The 20111-nt window shown below is 39.3% G+C and overlaps 2 protein-coding genes across 3 annotated transcripts in view; one reads left to right on the top strand and one right to left on the bottom strand.

The window, feature by feature from the left end:
• The window catches only part of LOC125935709 (general transcription factor IIH subunit 2), a 134295-nt gene continuing 114184 nt past the window's right edge, over positions 1-20111 (bottom strand). The window contains exon 29 of the mRNA XM_049649571.1: positions 1-1197. Coding sequence (XP_049505528.1) covers positions 1121-1197 — 77 coding nt within the window. The 3' untranslated portion in view covers positions 1-1120. The remainder of the gene's footprint in view (positions 1198-20111) is intronic.
• Positions 9396-20111, top strand: part of SMN2 (survival of motor neuron 2, centromeric) — a 41191-nt gene continuing 30475 nt past the window's right edge. The window contains exon 1 of one of the 2 annotated variants that reach the window (XM_049649594.1): positions 9396-9523. In XM_049649594.1, coding sequence (XP_049505551.1) covers positions 9452-9523 — 72 coding nt within the window. In that variant the 5' untranslated portion in view covers positions 9396-9451. The remainder of the gene's footprint in view (positions 9524-20111) is intronic. The other variant, XM_049649593.1, reaches the window with a different exon arrangement.

The raw sequence follows: 20111 nt of genomic DNA, 5'->3' as shown, positions 1-20111 counted from the left end.
TAAGATAAAGGGTTTCATTTTTTACTTGAACATGACTGTGTTTCCTCAAAGCCGACAAAAGTTCCGTGACAGGAAGAAATGAAGTTTAATTGCTCTAATGTATTGACACTTTAGTTTCTTTGGTTGTAGTATATTTAAGCAGGGTAAGTTAAATAGCTAAACTTTTTTCTTCATGTTTATTTCCGAGATCAAGAGAGACAAGAGCACAAGCTGGGGAGGAGCAGAAAGAGAGGGAGACACAGATTCCAAAGCAGGCTCCAGCTTAAGAGGGTAACTGGTCAAGGTATTTCCCTTAATACCTGAATAAGAAGAGAGTAAGGAAAAATATAGATGAATAATTGCATCCAGTCAGTGAAGTAAACTTATATATTCACTTTAGATAATTCTTTTGGTATGTTGCTAAAGCAAGATAAAATTTAGACAAAGTAGTGCCAACTTTAAAATGTAACTTAAATTCCGAAGACCACGGAACACTCTTCTAGGCGTTAAAGTTACTGTCTTGCATCATCCTTAATAGGAGGTACTGGATTGTTGTTAGCAACCTTCCTAAGTCCTGCTGAAATGTAAGAGGTAGCAGCCACTCCTGCCCAAGGTGATAACAGGTCAGTTTCATCAGCTACTTGACCCCTTTTGAATGCCTTTTCTGTTAGTTGTGTGTGTAAGAAATTGTTACCCACTTAACACACTATAGGTGCTTTTGAAAAGTAAAGCTTGCAGGAAATACTGATTACTGACCTTAGTTTTCTCACTTTTTAAAAAGTATATTTTGTTCTTTTTCTGCATGTTTTCATAGATGGGAAGAGTCTACTCACTTGGATAAAGTGAGAATCTTGATGTATTTTCAAGTTGTGCCTTTATGAAAAGAGCTCCTTTCTATTCAAGGCATGTGTCCTGCTGTTAGCTTTGAGCCTATAAGCTATTTGAAAACTATTGACCTTAAACAAGCATGTCCTCGGACAATATGTGTATGTCAAATCATATTGTATACCTTAAATATACTGTCAATCATACCTCATGAAGCTACGGAATGGAAAATATCCCTCACGTGGAAACCTAATATAAAATTGACTTTGGCGGTTTAGATAATGAGATTGGTACGTCTTACCATCTGTGTCGGGTACTAGCAATGATACAACCTAAGCACAGAGCATGTCAACTTGTTGAGGTAAACTCCTATTTGCCTTTGGTGATGAGGACCTATTTAAAAAAAAGAAAAAAAAACATGAGAATTGAATTGAAAAATTGAATTATTTTTATGGACTTGTCAATCATAATTTTCCATTAGAATTTCCCATAAATTACAGCAAAGTTTAACACTTCATACAGGCTTTTCCTTAGAACTTTGCTTCTTAAAAACAAAAACGTTTTACCACTAAATTAACTAACACGCATGAAAAAGTTCAGAGTAGCCTGCTGTTAGGCTATTTGCCCAGGAAAATTGAAATGTTAAAATTTGATTTTGATTAATAGAGCTTTTATAGAAATATTTTCCATACCACATCCTACTCATGCTACTTTATCAGTTGGACATGACTTTGCTTGCTGGTGCATCCATGCAGGAACATTTCCTTCAGTATTACTGAAAAAAGGTTTTTTACAGTTTTTTAGTTTCCAAGAAATAGTCTACCAACCTGGCTGTAATCAAGACAAAATCCTATTGAATACTTTGTTTTTATAGACCTATATTGCATGATGAAGGATTTTGTCAAGGACTTGGAATTTGGGGGGGCGGGTAGGAGGTATTCAAGATATTTTACTAAAGATGACTGTTAGGGTGGCTTATGAATAGACACTTAACATAGAGTTATGTATTGGTATGCTTGAAGACCTAGAAGCACATCAGATCTGTGATTTGATGGTAAATTGAAATTTCTAGTTGCGGGGCGCCTGGGTGGCGCAGTCGGTTAAGCGTCCGACTTCAGCCAGGTCACGATCTCGCGGTCCGTGAGTTCGAGCCCCGCGTCAGGCTCTGGGCTGATGGCTCGGAGCCTGGAGCCTGTTTCCGATTCTGTGTCTCCCTCTCTCTCTGCCCCATTCATGCTCTGTCTCTCTCTGTCCCCAAAATAAATAAAAAACAAAAAAAAAAAAAAAGAAATTTCTAGTTGCAAACAGAATCATTAATTACAAATAACCACAACGAATATTTAAGTGGATGACAGACTCCAGAGTCCAAGGAAAAGTTGAAGACGGAAGCCTTGGGAAAAGTCAACAGTGGGGATAGCTCCAGGTACCATGAGAAGCTTTTTTCCCCACAACGCTGCTATCGGATTGAAATTTGGGCAATTATTTTCAGTCATAATGCCATTCAGATTCCTCCAAATGAACTTGTTTAGGTTACATGCCTACCCCTCAGCAAGGGGAGGGTAGGTGCCTAAGATGATGGTATAACCAAGACTTCATCCAGTGAGGAACAGGTGGTCCCCCTAGCAAATGTGGGGTTCTGTTGCCAGAAAGGAGGGAAGAGACTCTGGGCAGACTTGTAGAGTCCACTAATCTTGTTGCAAGGCTAAGATTAAAATTAAAAAATACAGATACATGATATGGTTAATGGTGAAAGTGAGAAGGAAATGTCTGAAGTGTGAGAAATGATGAAGGGCATACACTGTTACCTCCACCAGCTTTCAACCCCCCAAAATTCAACGCCTGCTCATGATTAAAAATTTGGGAAAATGTAACAAAAAGACTGAAAGAACTTTAGCCATAAATGAGTAACATAAGAAACTAAATATACCCTTAGTGTATAGTCCCGTAAGTGCAATCCTGGGCATTTATCCCAGTGAAATGGTATTAAAGAACATCGTAAGTATATTATTTTTATTGGCTTTTACATAGACTGTACCAAGAATGAGGTACATGGACATTTCTAGCAGGCTGCTTTGTGACAATCACTATAGATTCATTTTGCATGTTTTTGAATTTCACATATGTGGAATGCACGCATGGGATTTGGACTTCATTTGTTCAACATTATGTCTTTGAGAATGCTTTGTCTTTTATGTATCAGTAGTTCCATCTTAAACATGGAACCGTGTAGTATTGTTACATAAATACACCATAACTTAGTTATCCACTCTACTTTTCATGGGCATTTCGTTTGCTCTTAGTTTGAAGTTTTTAAGAATGATTCTGTCATAAACATTTTTTATTTATATTTTCGTGGTCATGACTTCTACTTATATATTAAGAATGAAATTTGCTGGGACATAAGATACATAAAACTGTGGTCTAGTTTTCCTCAATGCTCGCTTAAGCATTCATAAACATAACCATAACTAACGGATATTGAGGATTTACTAGGGTTGCTATAACAAATTACCACAAACTTGGTGGCTTATAACAATAGAAATTTATTCTCTCACAGTTCTACAGGCCAGAAGTCTAAAAACAAGGTATCAGCAGGACCATAAGCCCTCTGAAGATTTGAGGGGAAAATCTTTGCCTCTTCCAGTATCTAGTAGCTCTGGGCATTGGTTTGCTTGTGGCACCATAACTCCTAATAACTCCTATGTCTCTCTTCACACAACCTTCTTTTCTCAGGTTTCTTCTTGTTTATTACAAGGATGCCTGTCACTAGGTTTAGGGCCCACTCTAATTTGGGATGATCTTATCTTGAGTTCCTTAGTTACATTAGCAAAACCCTTTTCCAAATAAGGTCAAATCACAATAGCTGTATCTGGTGGACATATCATTTTGGGGGCCACCATTCAACCCACTACAGGGAATTTTTTTTTTTTTAAACAAAAGTGGAAAACTTAGCTGTAACTTGATTTTTTTTTTTTTTTTAAGCTATGCCTACAGGTCAGTCCCTATAAATCTACCCTTGGTATAGTAATTTATCAAGTAATTTCCTTACTCATGGAAATTGAGGATGTTTGTAAGCTTCTGCCACTAAAAACAATTCTGTAATGTAGTCATACTTAACTATGTAATAGTTCTTTTATTCCTATAAGAATGGATTCTTAAAGGTAGGATTCCTAGTACAAAGGTATATTCCATGCATTTGCAATTTTAAGCAGATATTTCCCACAAGAGAATAGCTCCATTTCCCATGCCCTTGATAACATCAAATATTAATCTCTAATATTGCCATCCTGAGTGGGAAAAGTGGTATCTTAGTTGGTAATTTTTTTTCATGTTTATTTTTGAGAGAGTGTGAGCAGGGAAGGGGCAGAGAGAGAGGGAGATACAGATTCTGAAGCAGGCTCCAGGCTCTGAGCTGTCAGCACAGAGCCCAACACGGGGCTCCAATGCACGAACTGCAAGATCATGACCCGAGCCAAAGTCAGACACTCAATGGACTGAGCCACCCAGGTGCCCCTGTAATTTCTGGACTGCAGAGGTTGAATGTTTTACCATGTTTATTGGGCATTTGGATTTTCTCTTCTGATCTATTCATATTTTCTCTGCTTTATGCAAAGAAATTGAGATTTTAATTAAGGAATCGCCACCAAGGTTATCCAGCTAGTAAGTGGCAGGTTAGGGATGTGAAATCAGGCCAGCTGAGCGCAGAGCTGAGGCTTATTTTCATATTTATTGGCCATTTTTTTTTCTTCAAGGAATAGTTTGTTCTTGTCTGTTTTCCTACAGTTTTTTTTAATAGGTTACAAATATTTTCCACACTATTGTTTGTAGTTTCATTTTATTTTGCTTGTAATTACATTACCGTAAGTGTAGTTTCTTTATAAGTAAGGGTGCAGACTGACAGCAGACTTATCCCGGCTGACATGTTAAAACTTAAAAAAAATTTTTTTTAATGTTTATTTTTGAGAGACAGCACAAGCAGGGGAGGGGCAGAGAGAGAGGAGGGCAGAGGATGTGAAGTGGGTCCCACGCTCACAGCAGACAGCCCAATGTGGGGCTCGAACTGATGAACTGAGAGATCATGGCCTGAGTCAAAATCAGACACATAACTAACTGAGCCACCCAGGCACCCCATTTGTCAAAACTTTTTAATGTGAACTTGAATACCTTTGGGCAGGGATTGAGTCGAGTGAGTGGGAGGTGGGGAGGTACAGGCTCCGCTTTACTGATGACAGTACCCACAACACCTTTTGCTTATTCCTCCTTAACTCATTTACATTACCCATGTGACTCCCAAAAGGTATTCAGGTTTTCAGTACTTGCATGGTTTCTTGTTTCTATCTTAAGATCTCCCCCATCCCAAGTTTATAAAAATCACCCAGAATGTATTTTGATATATGATATGAGGGTGGGGACTCAAACCTTTACATACTGGATGGCCAATTCTATCTATCCCTCTATGAATTACACTACCATTTGTCCATTACATCATTCAAATATTCTTCCAAAACATCATTTGTAATTTTTAACGTTCTGCTGCTTTAACAGTTAAATGAGCCATTTTGTGCTAAAATCACAGACCCATCTATGATCTCCTGCCCCTAGACCCTGTTAATGTAATGCTAAAGAACTAATTGGCTTTGGCCTTGTCATTTGTTTATGCACTATCCCATTTGAAATTCAAATTGGAAAATCAAATTGGAAGCCTGGTCACTAATCATTTGATTTCTTTATTTGCTCAAGGGCAATTTCCAAGAGTCATGGAAGGTAGGATTTTGGTATTGAAATTCCATATACACAAAGACTGTTCCAGTTCCTGATGTTAAATTTAATGTTTAAATAAGTGCCTTCAAATTGGGTGAAATGGTTTTCCTTTGGAAGTTCACCACACAGTGCTTTGAGTGCTTTGTCTATCATATGAAATAACTTTGTAAAATAGAGTAATTCAATTATGGATGTCACCATCAGGAATAAAAGAACATCATCTTTTCTTTGAGAACAAAAATGCCATAGGTTCATTTTTGTTGAGGATCCTGGTAAGTAAAAATACTTTTTTCAACAAAGAACCTGCCATTCTAAATGTATTAAAATGCTAATTTTTCCTTGAAAACCTTAGGCTAAGTGAAAAAGTCCAGACACAAAGGGCCATAGATTGCATTTGTATAAAATATCCAGAACAAGTAAATCCATAAAGACAGAAAGTAGATTAGTAGTGGTGAGCAGCTGGAAGGAGGGAAGAATGGAGAGTGACTGCTAATGTTGCTTTTTAAGGTGATGAAAATGTTCTGGAATTGGTGGCAGCTATATAACCTTTCAAATATACTAAAAACTACTAAAGTGTATGCTTTAAGATGGTGAATTTTATGATATAAGTTATATCTCAAAAAATATAAAGACAAAAACCTCTTTTCAAATTCTGTCTAAGTTTCTACATCAAATGTCATTGTGAGGGGGTGCCTGGCTGGCCCAGTCAGAGGAACCATGTGACTATTGCTCTCCAGGTGGTCAGTTTGAGCCCTGCTTTGGCCTGTTGTCAGCACAGAGCCCACTTTGGACCTTCTATCCCATTCTCTCTGAGCTTCTCTCTCTCTCTCTCTCTCTCAAAATTAAATAAACGTTAAAAAAAAATTTTTTTAGCTTCTCTCTCTCAAAATTAAACGTTAAAAAAATTTTTTTTACATTTTTATTTTTGAGAGACAGAGCACAGGTGGGGGATGTTGCATCCACACGACTCCTGAAACAGAATGCTACGGGCACCAGTGACAGTCACAACAAAGTTTATTACAATGAGAGGCAAGGCGACCAATCGGGACCAACACTCTTGATAAGAGTGCGGCCTCGAACAGCCGGGGGACAGAGTTTTTATAACCGATCACATCGTTTTATCATCACCTGGGAACAGAACAAAGAAACAGGTTCCAGATGAGTTAGAAACAGTTGCCTAATGAGGTGTTTACTTTAGACTTTCTGCCTCTAAGTTGCAACCAGTGGATCTCCTTGACCCTGCCTCTGATGCTCTTTTCTTTGAACTTTTGTTGCCTTAATTGGTGAAGCCTAATTTACAAGGGTATGAGGCATAGTTTACCAGAGCAAAGCAAGGCTGTTGTCTCTTAACCTTCAGTGTCAACACAAAGCTGTTATTTTTCAAGGTAAGCATTAGCCCTACACTACAATTTAACCCTTACAGGGGAGGGGCAGAAAGAGAAGGAGACACAGAACCCAAAGTAGGCTCCAATCTGACAGCACAGAGCCTGACACGGGGCTCAGACTCACAAACCGTGAGATCATGACCTGAGCCAAAGTCAGACGCTTAACCGTCTGAGCCACCCAGGCACCCTCGGTTGGACTATGTGCTGACAGCTCAGAGCCTGGAACCTGCTTCAGATTCTGTCTCCTTTGCTCTCTGCCCCTCCCCCACCTGTGCTCTGTCTGTCTCTCAATAAATAAAAATGTAAAAAAAAATTTGTTAAAAAAAAATTTTTAATGCCATTATTAGAATTTTTATGATTGAGAAAAATCTAAGTGACTTTTTAAAAAATAGATCTGTTTCTGATATTGATAGAAGCCAAAGGGGAGCCCTCAAACTTCCTTGGGTAGATATATTTTTTAAGAAAATTATAATACATGTATACGTGGAATCCATCTGGCAATCCTAAATATTAATGAATAATCTGGAAAAGTAAATGGTAAATGCCTACTAAGATTTAAAGACCTGCTTGACCCATGTAAAGACGGGGAAAAAAACGCAGCATAGCATTAAACATTAGACAACATTTGATCCCACTTTTCTTCTCTATCCCTTTCACTTTATCTATCCTCATACTCCCCCCACCCCCATCCTGTGGCAATTGTGAGTTCTCTATAAATCTATTATGTTCATTTTTTTTTTAGTTTCCACATATAAATGAAGTCGTATGGTAATTTGTCTTTCTCTGACTCATTTCACTTAGCATGATATCATCTAGGTGTGTCCATGTTGTAAAGATTTCATTCTTTTTATGTCTATATTCCATTGTGCATGTGTGTAAACATATCTTTACCACTCATCTAGTGTCCACAACAATTTATGTTCCCACCAATAGTCCCCGAGAATTCTTTTCTTTGCATCCTTAGTAACACTTGTTCTCTCTTGTCTTTTTGATAATAGCCATTCTGACACCTGTGAGGTAATAGCTCATTGTGGTTTTGATTTGCATTTTCCTGAGGGTTAGTGATACTGAGCATCTTTTCGTGTACCTATTGACATCTGTATGTGTTCTTTGGGAAAATGTCTATGCAGGGCCTCTGCACATTTTTTTATTAGGTTGCTGTTTTGGTTTTGTTACATTGAGTTTTAGGAGTTCTTTATAGATTTTGGATATTAATCCCTTATCAGATCGTATGTGAGAATGTCTTCACCCATTCAGTGTAGGTTGTCTTTTCTTTTGTTGGTTTCCTTCACTGTGCAAAGGATGAAAGTTTGATGCGGTCCCCTTTGTTTATTTTGACCTTTTTTTTTTTTTTTTTAAGTTTGAAAATTTACCAAAGAAGACTTGGGAGAATGGATATTAACTCAAACGTTAAAATTGAGAAGTAGCTAAAGGAATGAACTCTGCTACCTGGAATCCAGGCAGCTGTGTAAATGCTGTGCCTGTTTCCTTTTTTTTTTTTTTTCTTTTCCTCATATATCAATACTTAATTCTTAAAAGATTTTTCTTTTTAACTAATCTCTACAACCCATTGTGGGGCTGAAACTCACAACCCCCAAATCAAGTCTAAGCATTTCGGGAGATCCTCATTCCTATTTTTTAATTGCTGGGTAGTAGTCTATAGTATACAAGTACCACAGTAAGTTTACTTATCTTTAAAATGGGAATAATAACCCGTCGTTTATGGGGTCGTGAAAATAAAATACAAAGGTGCCTGGGTGACTCAGCAGGTGGAGCGTGGGACTCTTGATTTCAGCTGAGGTTATGACCCCAGGGTGCTGGGGTTGAGCCCCTTGTCTGGCCTTGCGCTGAGCATAGAGATGCCTTAAGATTCTCTCTACCTCTGCCCCTCTCCCTGGCTCACGTGCTCTCTCTAAAAAAATAAAATAAAAAACTCTGTAAAGCACTTTTTAAATGGTGGCGATATCATCATCATTGGTTACATCTGGGCTTATTTTTGTTTGTTTTAGACAGTACATGCAGGAGTACGGGAGAGGGGCAGAGTGATTGAGAATCTTAAGGAATCTCCAGGCTCAGCACTGAGCAGAACACAGGGCTGGATCCCAAAACCCTGGGATCATAATCTGAGGGGAAATCAAGAGTCAAACCCTCAACCCCCTGAGCCACGAGGCGCCCCTTATTTTTTTGTATTACCCATGTTTTCTATGTTATTTGCAATGAACATTATTTTCTATGTAAATCTATTGTTTAAAAAATATATTGTTTAAAACAAAAAAAAATCCTTGGTGGGAATCACTCTACCAACACAGGAAAATGTGAAACCAAAGAATTGAACACAGGAAAGAGCAAGTCGACTCCTAAAGAAAGCACCAGGAGTCTCCCAGGCCTCGTGGCCGATCTCCAGGACACCGTACTCTTCCGCTCCCAGAAGCCTCCAGCGGCGGAAGTTGTCACTTTCAGAGGGACGGAGCCCACGCCGTGTACCCGGCAGTAGGCTCGCCATGGCGATGGGGGGAGGCAGCGGTGTCCCCGAGCAGGAGGATTCGGTGCTGTTCCGGCGTGGCACAGGCCAGGTGAGATCTTGGACGGCATCGCCTTCAGACAGGCTCACTGGGCTCGCACCGAGCGTCCCGCTAGGGGCTTCCGCGCTTGGGCTGGCCCGGTCGGGTTCGCTAACTGCGGGGCGGTATTCCACAGGTTTCTATGGCTTTCCTCATTTGGGAGTTTTAGCTACAGGCTCCTTCCTCGTGCGGCTTGGGCACCCTGATGGGTTAGAACTGATTCCCTACCTCAACTTGATTTTGCCTTGGTTTGTCCATTGTTTCTGATTGGGGAGTGTGCGGGGGCAGGCCGGGGTGAAGCAGGTAAACCAAGGAGGAGACTATTGAAATGTGCCAGTTTTACATCGAGGTGTTAGCGATGGAAAGCAAGGTATTTGCTTTCCGGGTATAATTTGAAATCAGAGGCAACGGGTTTTGCATATGGATTCGATAATGGAGGTTTGAGAGAGGAAAATCAAAGATAATTCCAAGATTGACCTGCAGTCATGAAAAGATGAAATTGTTTTTTCCTGAGATGTACTGAAGTCAGAAGACTGCAAGTGGAATAGGTTTATAAGGGAGGGAAATGAGAAGCTCAGCCTTGGGTGAAATCTGATTGGAGTGAGTTTGGAGCGGGGAGAGGAGAAAGTCAAGGCAAAACTTGTAAGTAAATATTTCAAGTTTTGTAAATAGAAGGTAGAGAAATTGGCCAATAGATGAAGGGGAGGGTAAAATAAACAGGATTCTTAACTGTTGTTGTTTTTTTTTTTTTTTTTTTTTGTTAGATGATAGAAATTTGTTTCAACGCTTTTTGGTCTGGTGCGAAAGATTGAATAAGGATGGAAAACTTGATGATACAAGGGGCAAAAGAAGTGTCGAAGCAGTGTTCTAGAGTAGATATGAGAAGATGGATTTGGCCTTTGTTAGAAACATTGACAGTTCATGTGACAGTTACATGGGCACAGACTTGTGTGGATGGACAGATTTGTGGAAGCTGTCTTTTGATTGTGGCTGTTCTCAGTAAAAGAAATAAGGTCATCAACTAGGAGTGAGGGGAGGCAGGTGTTGGGAGTTTTGAGAAGAAAGAAAGTAGAAAGTAGGTGAAAAGTGGGGAGAGTAGAGGAGTATTGGACTAGGGAAATGTAGTGGAAGTGTTGTTAGGCAACATGACAGGTCTACTTGAGATTTTGGTCTTGAGTTTAAAAGATACTAGACAGCTTGATTGTGTTTTTCTCCAGCTAAGTTGAATTCAGGTGTGTGAGGGCAGGCACACAGTGAATTAAGTGTTGAAAATAATAGGGCTGTAGTTTTACCAAGTGGATATAAGGGAGGGAGGGGTACAAGGTAATTATGTTAGTAATTGACCATGGAATTTAAGCTGGCTAAGAAAGGAAGGGAGGACATTAGGATAGTAAAAGTTTAAAAATTTGGAGGATCACTGTTTTGTTCTAGTCAAGTGGAATGATTGTCATCATCCAGATAGAAGAAGTAAGTTGCAGAGGTTAGGTGATAGTTGGAGAGTAGGATTCTTTTTTTTTTAGTTTTTTTTTTTTTAATTTTAATTCCAGTATTCTTTTTTTTTTTTTTAATTTTTTTTAACGTTTATTTATTTTTGAGACAGAGAGAGACAGAGCATGAATGGGGGAGGGTCAGAGAGAGAGGGAGACACAGAATCTGAAACAGGCTCCAGGCTCTGAGCTGTCAGCACAGAGCCCGACGCGGGGCTCAAACTCACGGACCGCGAGATCGTGACCTGAGCTGAAGTCGGACGCTTAACCGACCGAGCCACCCAGGCGCCCCTTAATTCCAGTATTCTTGACATACAATGTTAAACTAGTTTCAGCTGTACAACATAGTGGCTCAACAATTTCTATACATTACTCAGGGCTTACCATGGTAAATTTACTCTTAATCCCCTTCACCTAGTTCAGCAGTGCCCCCCCCCCCCCCGCCCCCTCGCATTTGTTAACCATCAGTTTGTTTTTGATAGTTAAGTCTATTTCTTGGTTTGTCTCTCTTTTTTCTTTTTTAAAAAGTATTTTATTTTAATTTATATTACTTTAAGTAGGTTCCAAGCCCAGTATGGGGCTTGAACTCACTACTCTGAGATCAAGAATTGCATCCTGTACTGACTAAGCCAGCCAGGTGTCCTCCCTTTTCTTACTTTGTTCCTTAATTCTGTATATAAGTGAGATCGTATGGTATTTGTCTTTCTCCGAGCTATTTCATTTAGCGTTATACTCTCTAGCTTCGTCCACATCGTTGCAAGTGAAAAGATTTTGTTCTTTTTGATGGCTGAGTAATATTGCATTGTGTATGTATACCACATCTTTATGCATTCATGTATCAGTGGACACTTGGGCTGCTTCCGTAATTTGGCTATTGTAAATAATGCTGCAATAAACTTAGAGGTGAATGAAATGCCAGCCAAATTCAAGACAAAGAAATGGAAAGACATTCCATGCTATGGGTTGTAAGAACAAATATTGTTAAAATGTTTGTACTACCCAAAGCAGTCTACACATTTAATGAAATCCCTGTGAAGATACTAACAGTATTTTTCACAGAACTAAAACGATCCTAAAATTTGTATGGAACTGCAAAACGTCGAATAGCCAAAGCAATCTTGAAACGCAAGAACAAAACTGAAGGTATCACAACTCCAGATTTCATGTTAGGTTACAAAGAAGTAGCAATTAAAACAGTATGGTACTGGCATAAAAATTCATGCATAGATCAGTGGAATAGAACAGAAGACCCAAAAATAAACCCACGATTATATGGTCAGTTAATCTTTGGCAAAGGCGAGATTGAGTATGCATTGGGAGAAAGATAATCTCTTAGGGGTGCTTGGGTGGCTCATTTGGTTAAGTGTCCAATTCGTTTCAACTCAGGTCATAATCTCACAGTTCGTGGGTTCAAGCCCCATGTTGCTCTTTGTGTGCACAGCTCAAGGCCTGCTTGAGATTCTCCCTCTCTCTCTGCCCCTACCCTGCTCATACTCTCTGTCTCTCAAATAAAAGAACTTAAAAAAAAATCTCAACAAATGGTGTTGGGAAAACTGGACAGCCGCATGGAAAAGAACAAAACTGGTCCACTTTATTTCACCATACACAAAAATAAACCCAAAATGGATTAAAGACCTAAATATGATAATTGAAACCATAAAAAGCCTTGAAGAAGGTACAGGCAGTGAAATCTCTGACATTGGTCATAACATTTTTCTAAATAAGTCTCCTGAGACAAAGGAAATAAAAGCAAAAATAAACTACTGGGACTCCGTTAAAATGAAAAGTTTCTGCACAGCAAAGGTAATGGTTATCAAAACTAAAAGGTAGCCTACTGAAAGGGAGAAGATAGTTGCAAATGACATAGCCCATAAAGGGTTAGTATCCAAAATATGTGAAGAACTGATAGAACTTAACACCCAAAAAACAAATAATCCAATTTAAAAATGGGCAGAAGAGGGGCCCCTGGCTGTCTCAGTCAGTAGAGTGCATGACTCTTGATCTCAGAGTCCTCCATTCAGGCCCAAGGTTGGTGGATGTTGAGCTTAAAAAAATTTTTAAAAACCAAAAAAAAAGAATGGGCAGAAGACTGCACAGACATTTCCCCAAAGACATAGAGATGGCTAACACACATGAAAAATGTTCAGCATCACTCATCATGAGTTAAATGCAAACCAAAACCATAATGAGGGGTGCCTGGTTGTCTCATTTGGTAGAACATGTGACTTGATCTTGGGGTCATGAGTTTAAAACCCACATTGGGCACATGGTTTACTTCAAAAAATGAGATATTACTTGACCTGGCATAATGGCTAAAAGAAAAAATACAAGGAACAAGTGTTAGGATGTGAAGAAAAAGGAACCTTCCTGCACTGTTGGTGGGAATGCAGATTGTGGAAAACAGGATGGAGGTTCCTCAGAAAATTAAAAATAAAACTACCTTATGATCTAGCAATGGCACTAGTGAGTACTTACCAAAAGAATACAAAAACACCAATTCAGAAGTATACATGCACCCCTGTTTATAGCAGCACTATTTACAATAGGCCAACTGTGGAAGCACTCCAAGTATCCATTGATAGATGAATGGATAAAGAAGATGTATATGTGTGTGTGTGTGTGTGTGTGTGTGTATATATATATATATATATATATATATATATATATAAGGGATGGGAATTAAAGAGTACAGTTATAAGATAAATTGATTTTTAAAATAAACATAGGGGTGTATATATCTCTTCAAGGTGGTGTTTTTGTGTTCTTTGGGTAAATACCCAGCAATGCAATTTCCTGGATCATAGGATGGTTCTATTTTCGTGGCAGGTGAGGACGTAGTTCTGTTTTTAATATTTTGAGGAGTCTCCATATTGTTTTCCATAGAGGCTGATCCAGTTTGCATTCCCACCAGCAGTGTGTGAAGATTCCTTTTTTCTACATCTTCGCCAACCCTTGTTGTTTCTTTTGTGTTTTTGATTTTAGCTAATATGACCTGTCAGTTGATAGCTCATTGTTTTGATTTGCATTTGCCTGATGATGAGTGATGTTGAGCATCTTTTCATGTGTCTTTGGCCCTCTATCATCTTCCAAGAAATGTCTGTTCATGTCTTCTGTCCAAGGAGAGTAGGATTCTTCAAACTGAGTTTATGGAAAGGTTCGGTTATTGTTAACCATAGAAGCTAGTAACTGCGATTGGGTGGTGTACAAGATCATTAGTATGGAGGAGTTTAAGGACCTGGACGGTTAGGGTATTGGCATAATCAGCTATGTGGGTTTTTTAATAACCAAGAATGGCAGGAGTAGCGTTGGAGACAACGCTAAATCTCAGGGGAGTGAGGAAGCGTGGCTCAGATGGCTGTAGATGATTACATAAAGAGGAACAGCAGACAGTGGAGTCTAGTAACAGGGTTCTTGAAACTGAGGGTTTTTAGGAAGGAAGGAGAGAGGAAAAATCTGGAAGTGGGTGTAAGGAGCAAGTAAGATTGCTTCCCCATCTGTGGTATGATGATTTGAGGGATATGGAGAAGACATTTCATTTGAGGTATCTGCAAGGAAAGAGGCATCTTTGGGGAAAGTTAGATTTTAAAGCAAGGAGGTAAAGGGAATATTCAGAGAAGAGGTTAAAGATATTGAGAGCAGGGTTTGCTGATGACTCAAGAGATCTCAGCAAAAGTTTCAGCAGTTGACAATTGTAGAAGACAGGAGAACATGAGGCATACTAGTGGTGACCAAGAAACAGCTATATAAAAGCAGTCTGATGGTTTGTTCTGGTGTCTCTTGTTATCTAACAAACTCCCCAAAACTTAGTAGCTTGAAATAGTAATTATCATTTTATTATCTGTCATGGTTTCTGTGGGTCAAGAATTTGTGAAGGCCTTGCTGGACACTTGTCCTTTAGATCTTTCACGTGGTTGCATTCACGTAGACATTGGAGCTACAGTAGCCCAGGACTGAGCAGCTAGAGATTGAAAGCCGTTTTGTTTCTTCCTGTCCTCTCAGGGCTTCACATGATCTCAGTGTGTGGGCTGGTTTGGATTTCTTTATACCCCTTTATAATCCTACTCTCCTTTCTCTCATCTGCTGTTCCCTGATCACTGCTGGATCACACTTTCTGTCGCCGATTAGTATGCATTTTCTAGAAGTTTATAAACATTAAATCTTTTGTTTGCCTTCCTTTACTCAGCATAGTTTTCAGTTTCACACATTTTGTTGTACATATTAGTTGTTCATTCCTTTTTATTGCTGCAGTATCCCATTTTATTATTATACTAGAATTTGTTTAAGCATTCAGTTGTTCATAAACGTTTCGATTGTTTTTTTTGTGCTGAAGAGTTTATTTTTTTTTTCAATATATGAAATTTGTTGTCAAATTGGTTTCCATATAACACCCAGTGCTCATCCCAACAGGTGCCCTCCTCAATACCCATCATCCACCCTCCCCTCCCTCCCACCCCCCATCAACCCTCAGTTTGTTCTCAGTTTTTAAGAGTCTCTTATGCTTTGGCTCTCTCCCACTCTAACCTCTTTTTTTTTTTTTTTCCTTCCCCTCCCCCATGGGTTTCTGTTAAGTTTCTCAGGATTCACATAAGAGTGAAAACATATGGTATCTGTCTTTCTCTGTATGGCTTATTTCACTTAGCATAACACTCTCCAATTCCGTCCATGTTGCTACAAAGGGCCATGTTTCATTCTTTCTCATGGCCACGTAGTACTCCATTGTGTATATAAACCACAATTTCTTGGGGTGCCTGGGTGGCTCAGTCGGTTAAGCGGCCGACTTCGGCTCAGGTCATGATCTCACGGTCTGTGAGTTAGAGCCCCGCATCGGGCTCTGTGCTGACAGCTCAGAGCCCGGAGCCCGTTTCAGATTCTGTGTCTCCCTCTCTCTCTGACCTTCCCCTGTTCATGCTCTGTCTCTCTCTGTCTCAAAAATAAATAAACGTTAAAAAAAAAATTTAAACCACAATTTCTTTATCCATTCATCAGTTAATAGACATTTAGGCTCTTTCCATAATTTGGCTTTTGTTGAGAGTGCTGCTATAAACATTGGGGTACAAGTGCCCCTCTCCATCAGCACTCCTGTATCCCTTGGGCAAATTCCTAGCAGTGCTACTGCTGGGTCATAGGGTAGGTCTATTTTTAATTTTTGGAGGAACCTCCACACTGTTTTCCAGAGTGGCTGCACCAATTTGCATTCCCACCAACAGTGCAAGAGGGTTCCCGTTTCTCCACATCCTCTCCAGCATCTATAGTCTCCTGATTTGTTGATTTTGGCCACTCTGACTGGCGTGAGGTGATATCTGAGTGTGGTTTTGATTTGTATTTCCCTGATGAGGAGCGACATTGAGCATCTTTTCATGTGCCTGTTGGCCATCCGGATGTCTTCTTTAGAGAAGTGTCTGTTCATGTTTTCTGCCCATTTCTTAACTGGATTATTTGTTTTTCAGGTGTGTAGTTTGGTGAGCTCTTTATAGATTTTGGATACTAGCCCTTTGTCCGATATGTCATTTGCAAATATCTTTTCCCATTCCGTTGGTTGCCTTTTAGTTTTGTTGGTTGTTTCCTTTGCTGTGCAAAAGCTTTTTATCTTCATAAGGTCCCAGTAGTTCATTTTTGCTTTTAATTCCCTTGCCTTTGGGGATGTGTCGAGTAAGAAATTGCTACGGCTGAGGTCAGAGAGGCCTTTTCCTGCTTTCTCCTCTAGGGTTTCCCGTCTCACATTCAGGTCCTTTATCCATTTTGAGTTTATTTTTGTGAATGGTGTGAGAAAGTGGTCTAGTTTCAACCTTCTGCATGTTGTTGTCCAGTTCTCCCAGCACCATTTGTTAAAGAGACTGTCTTTTTTCCATTGGATGTTCTTTCCTGCTTTGTCAAAGATGAGTTGGCCTTACTTTTGTGGGTCTAGTTCTGGGGTTTCTATTCTATTCCATTGGTCTATGTGTCTGTTTTTGTGCCATTGATTGTTTTCATTTGGGGACGGTTAATAATAGAGCTGCTGTGAATATTAGTGGAGAAGACTGTGTGGACATAAGTTTTCATTTCTGTTGGAGTATACTCATGGAGTAGGTGTGTTTTAACTTTTTAAGAAGCAGCCTTGGGGGGTGCCTGACTGGCTCCGTCGGTAGAGCATGCGATTCTTGATCTCTGGGTGGTGAGTTTAAACCCCACATTGGGTATGGAGCCTGCATTTAAAAAAAAAAAAAAACTGCCTTGGGAGCACCCTTCTATTTGTTAAATGGGATGCTACCCATTGAATAAATCCAGTCAGACCTTAAAAAAAAAAAAGTGCCAAACTCTTCTTCAAAGTGGTTGAACCATTTTATATTTTGACTAGCAGTGTATGACAGTTCCACTTTTTCCACATCCTTGTTAATTTTGAAATGGTCATCTTTTTTTTTTAATTTAATTTTTTATTTTTTAAAATATACATCCAAATTAGTTAGCATATGGTGAAACAGTGATTTCAGGAGTAGATTCCTTAGTGCCCCTTACCCATTTAGCCCATCCTCCCTCCCACAACCCCTCCAGCAACCCTGTTTGTTCTCCATATTTATGAGTCTCTTATGTTTTGTCCACCTCCCTGTTTTTATATTATGTTTGTTTCCCTTATGTTCACCTGTTTTGTCTCTTAAAGTCCTCATATGAGTGAAGTCATATGATGTTTGTCTTTCTCTAATTTCAGTTAGCATAATACCCTCCAGTTCCATCTATGTAGTTATACATGGCAAGATTTCCTTCTTTTTGATTGCCGAGTAATACTCCATCGTATATATGTACCACATCTTCTTTATCCATTCATCCATCAACGGACATTTGGGCTCTTTCCATACTTTGGCTATTGTTGCTAGTGCTGCTTTAAACATGGGGGTGCATGTGTCCCTTTGAAACAGCACACCTGTATCCCTTGGAGAAATGCCTAGTAGTGCAATTGCTGGGTCGTAGGGTAGTTCTATTTTTAGTTTTTTGAGGAACCTCCATACTGTTTTCCAGAGTGGCTGCACCAACCTGCATTCCCATGGTCATCTTTTTTTTAAGGTTTGTTAATTTATCTATTCTGAGAGAAATGGAGGGTGGGGGAGGGGCAGATAGCGAGGAAGAGAGAAAGAATTGCAAACAGGTTCCACACTGTCAGCATAGAGCCCAACTCAGGGCTTGAATCCAGGAACCGTGAGATCATGACCTGAGCCAAAACCAGACACTTAACTGGCTGAACCACCCAGGTGCCCCTAAATGTTTATTTTTGAGAGAGCACAAGCAGTGGAGGGGTAGAGAGAGGTAGGGACAGAAGATCTGAAGCAGGCTCCATGCTGACAGCAGAGAGCCCAATTCAGGGCTCAAACTCACGAAACATGAAATCATGACCTGAGCCAAATAGGATGCTTAACTAATTGAGCCATCAATTAATCATCATTTCATATGTTTATTTGCTGTCAGTATACTATTTTCTTTGGCAAAACGCTGAGATCTGTTGTTTGTTTAATGTTTTTTAATACTTATTTTTATTTTTGAGAGAGAGAGTACAAGCAGAAGAGGGGTAGAGAGAGGGAGACACAGAATCTGAAGCAGGCTCCAGGCCCTGAGCTGTCAGCACAGAGCCCGATGCGGGGCTGGAACTCACAAACTGTGAGATCATGACCCAAGCCGAAGTCGGACGCTCAGCCGACTGAGCCATCCAGGCGCCCCAAGATTTCATTCTTTTTAATTGCCGAGTGATACTCCATTGTATATATATACCACATCTTCTTTATCCATTCATCAGTAAGTGGACATTTGGACTCTCTCCATAGGTTGGCTTTTGTTGATAGTGCTGCTATAAACATTGGGGTGCATGTACTCCTTCTGTATTTTTAATAGCACACTTTAATAATAATCTATTTTTAATAGCACACTTTTTGATTACAGTAGCTTCACAGTACATGTTGAAGTAAGATAATGTAAATCTTCCAGCTTTGCTTTGCTTTTTCAGAATTGATTTGTCTTTTGTAGGTCCTTTGTATTTCCACATGAGTTTTACACCTTGTCAATTTAATATATATTGACCCTTGAACAGCCATGGTTTGAGCTGTACAGGTCCACCTATATGTGAATTTTTTTCCCCATAAATATAGTACAGTATTATAAATGTATTTTCTCTTCCTTAGAATTTTAATATTTTCTTTATTTTATTGTAAGAATACGGTGTATAATACATCAAGCATATATTAACGGGCTGTTTATATTATTTGTAAGGCTTCTGGTCAACAGTAGGCTAATAATGGTTAAGGTTTTGGGGAGTCAAAAATTATACACAGAGGGGTACCTGGCTGGCTCATTTGGTAGAGCATGCAACTTTTGATTTTGGGGTCATGAGTTCCAGCTCCATACTGAGTATGGAGCCTGCTTTAAAAAAAAAATAACAACAACAAAAAAAAAAACTGAGGCAACTGGGTGGCTCAGTCAGTTGAGCATCTGACTTCAGCTCAGGTCATCATCTCGCAGTTCGCCAGTTGTAACCCCACCTTGGACCCGCTGCTGGCAGCACAGAGCCTGCTTCAGATCCTCTGTCCTCTCTCCCCCGTCCCCCTCTCTCTGCCTCTTCCCCACTGCCTCCCTCCCCCACAGTTGTTCAAGGGTCAACTGTAGTTTACTTTTCTGTTAGAATTGATACGGTTGGGTTTTGTTTCGTTTTAACCCAAGTTTTCCCTGATCATACTTGGTTGGTTGAAGCTTATTTTCAGTAGATTTCTCTGGAAAGATTAGTGAGTATAGTATTCTTCAACATTGTAAACTTAGTTTTCCTGCTCAAAGGTCAGCTAGGCCATATCACAAAATCCTTGACTCATACTTTTTCCCACAAATTTCTCTGGGAAAATCTTATACTAATTAATTTTCTTTATTTTGTACCTGACTTGGTCTTTTTTTTTAGAGGCATTGAGATTTTTTTTAGAATTTTATTTTGTTGTTGATTTTTAGCTTTTATTCTTCAGGTACTCCTATATACATTTATACATATATTAAATATTCTTTGCTAGTTATCCATATTTAACACTTACTTTCTTTTTCTTTTTCTTTTTCTTTTTCTTTTTCTTTTTCTTTTTCTTTTTCTTTTTCTTTTTCTTTTTCTTTTTCTTTTT

The sequence above is a fragment of the Panthera uncia genome (assembly GCF_023721935.1).
Source record: "Panthera uncia isolate 11264 chromosome A1 unlocalized genomic scaffold, Puncia_PCG_1.0 HiC_scaffold_17, whole genome shotgun sequence".
Lineage (NCBI taxonomy): Eukaryota > Metazoa > Chordata > Mammalia > Carnivora > Felidae > Panthera > Panthera uncia.
Note: the sequence above shows the minus strand (reverse complement) of the source record. Positions and strands in the feature narration are given on the sequence as shown.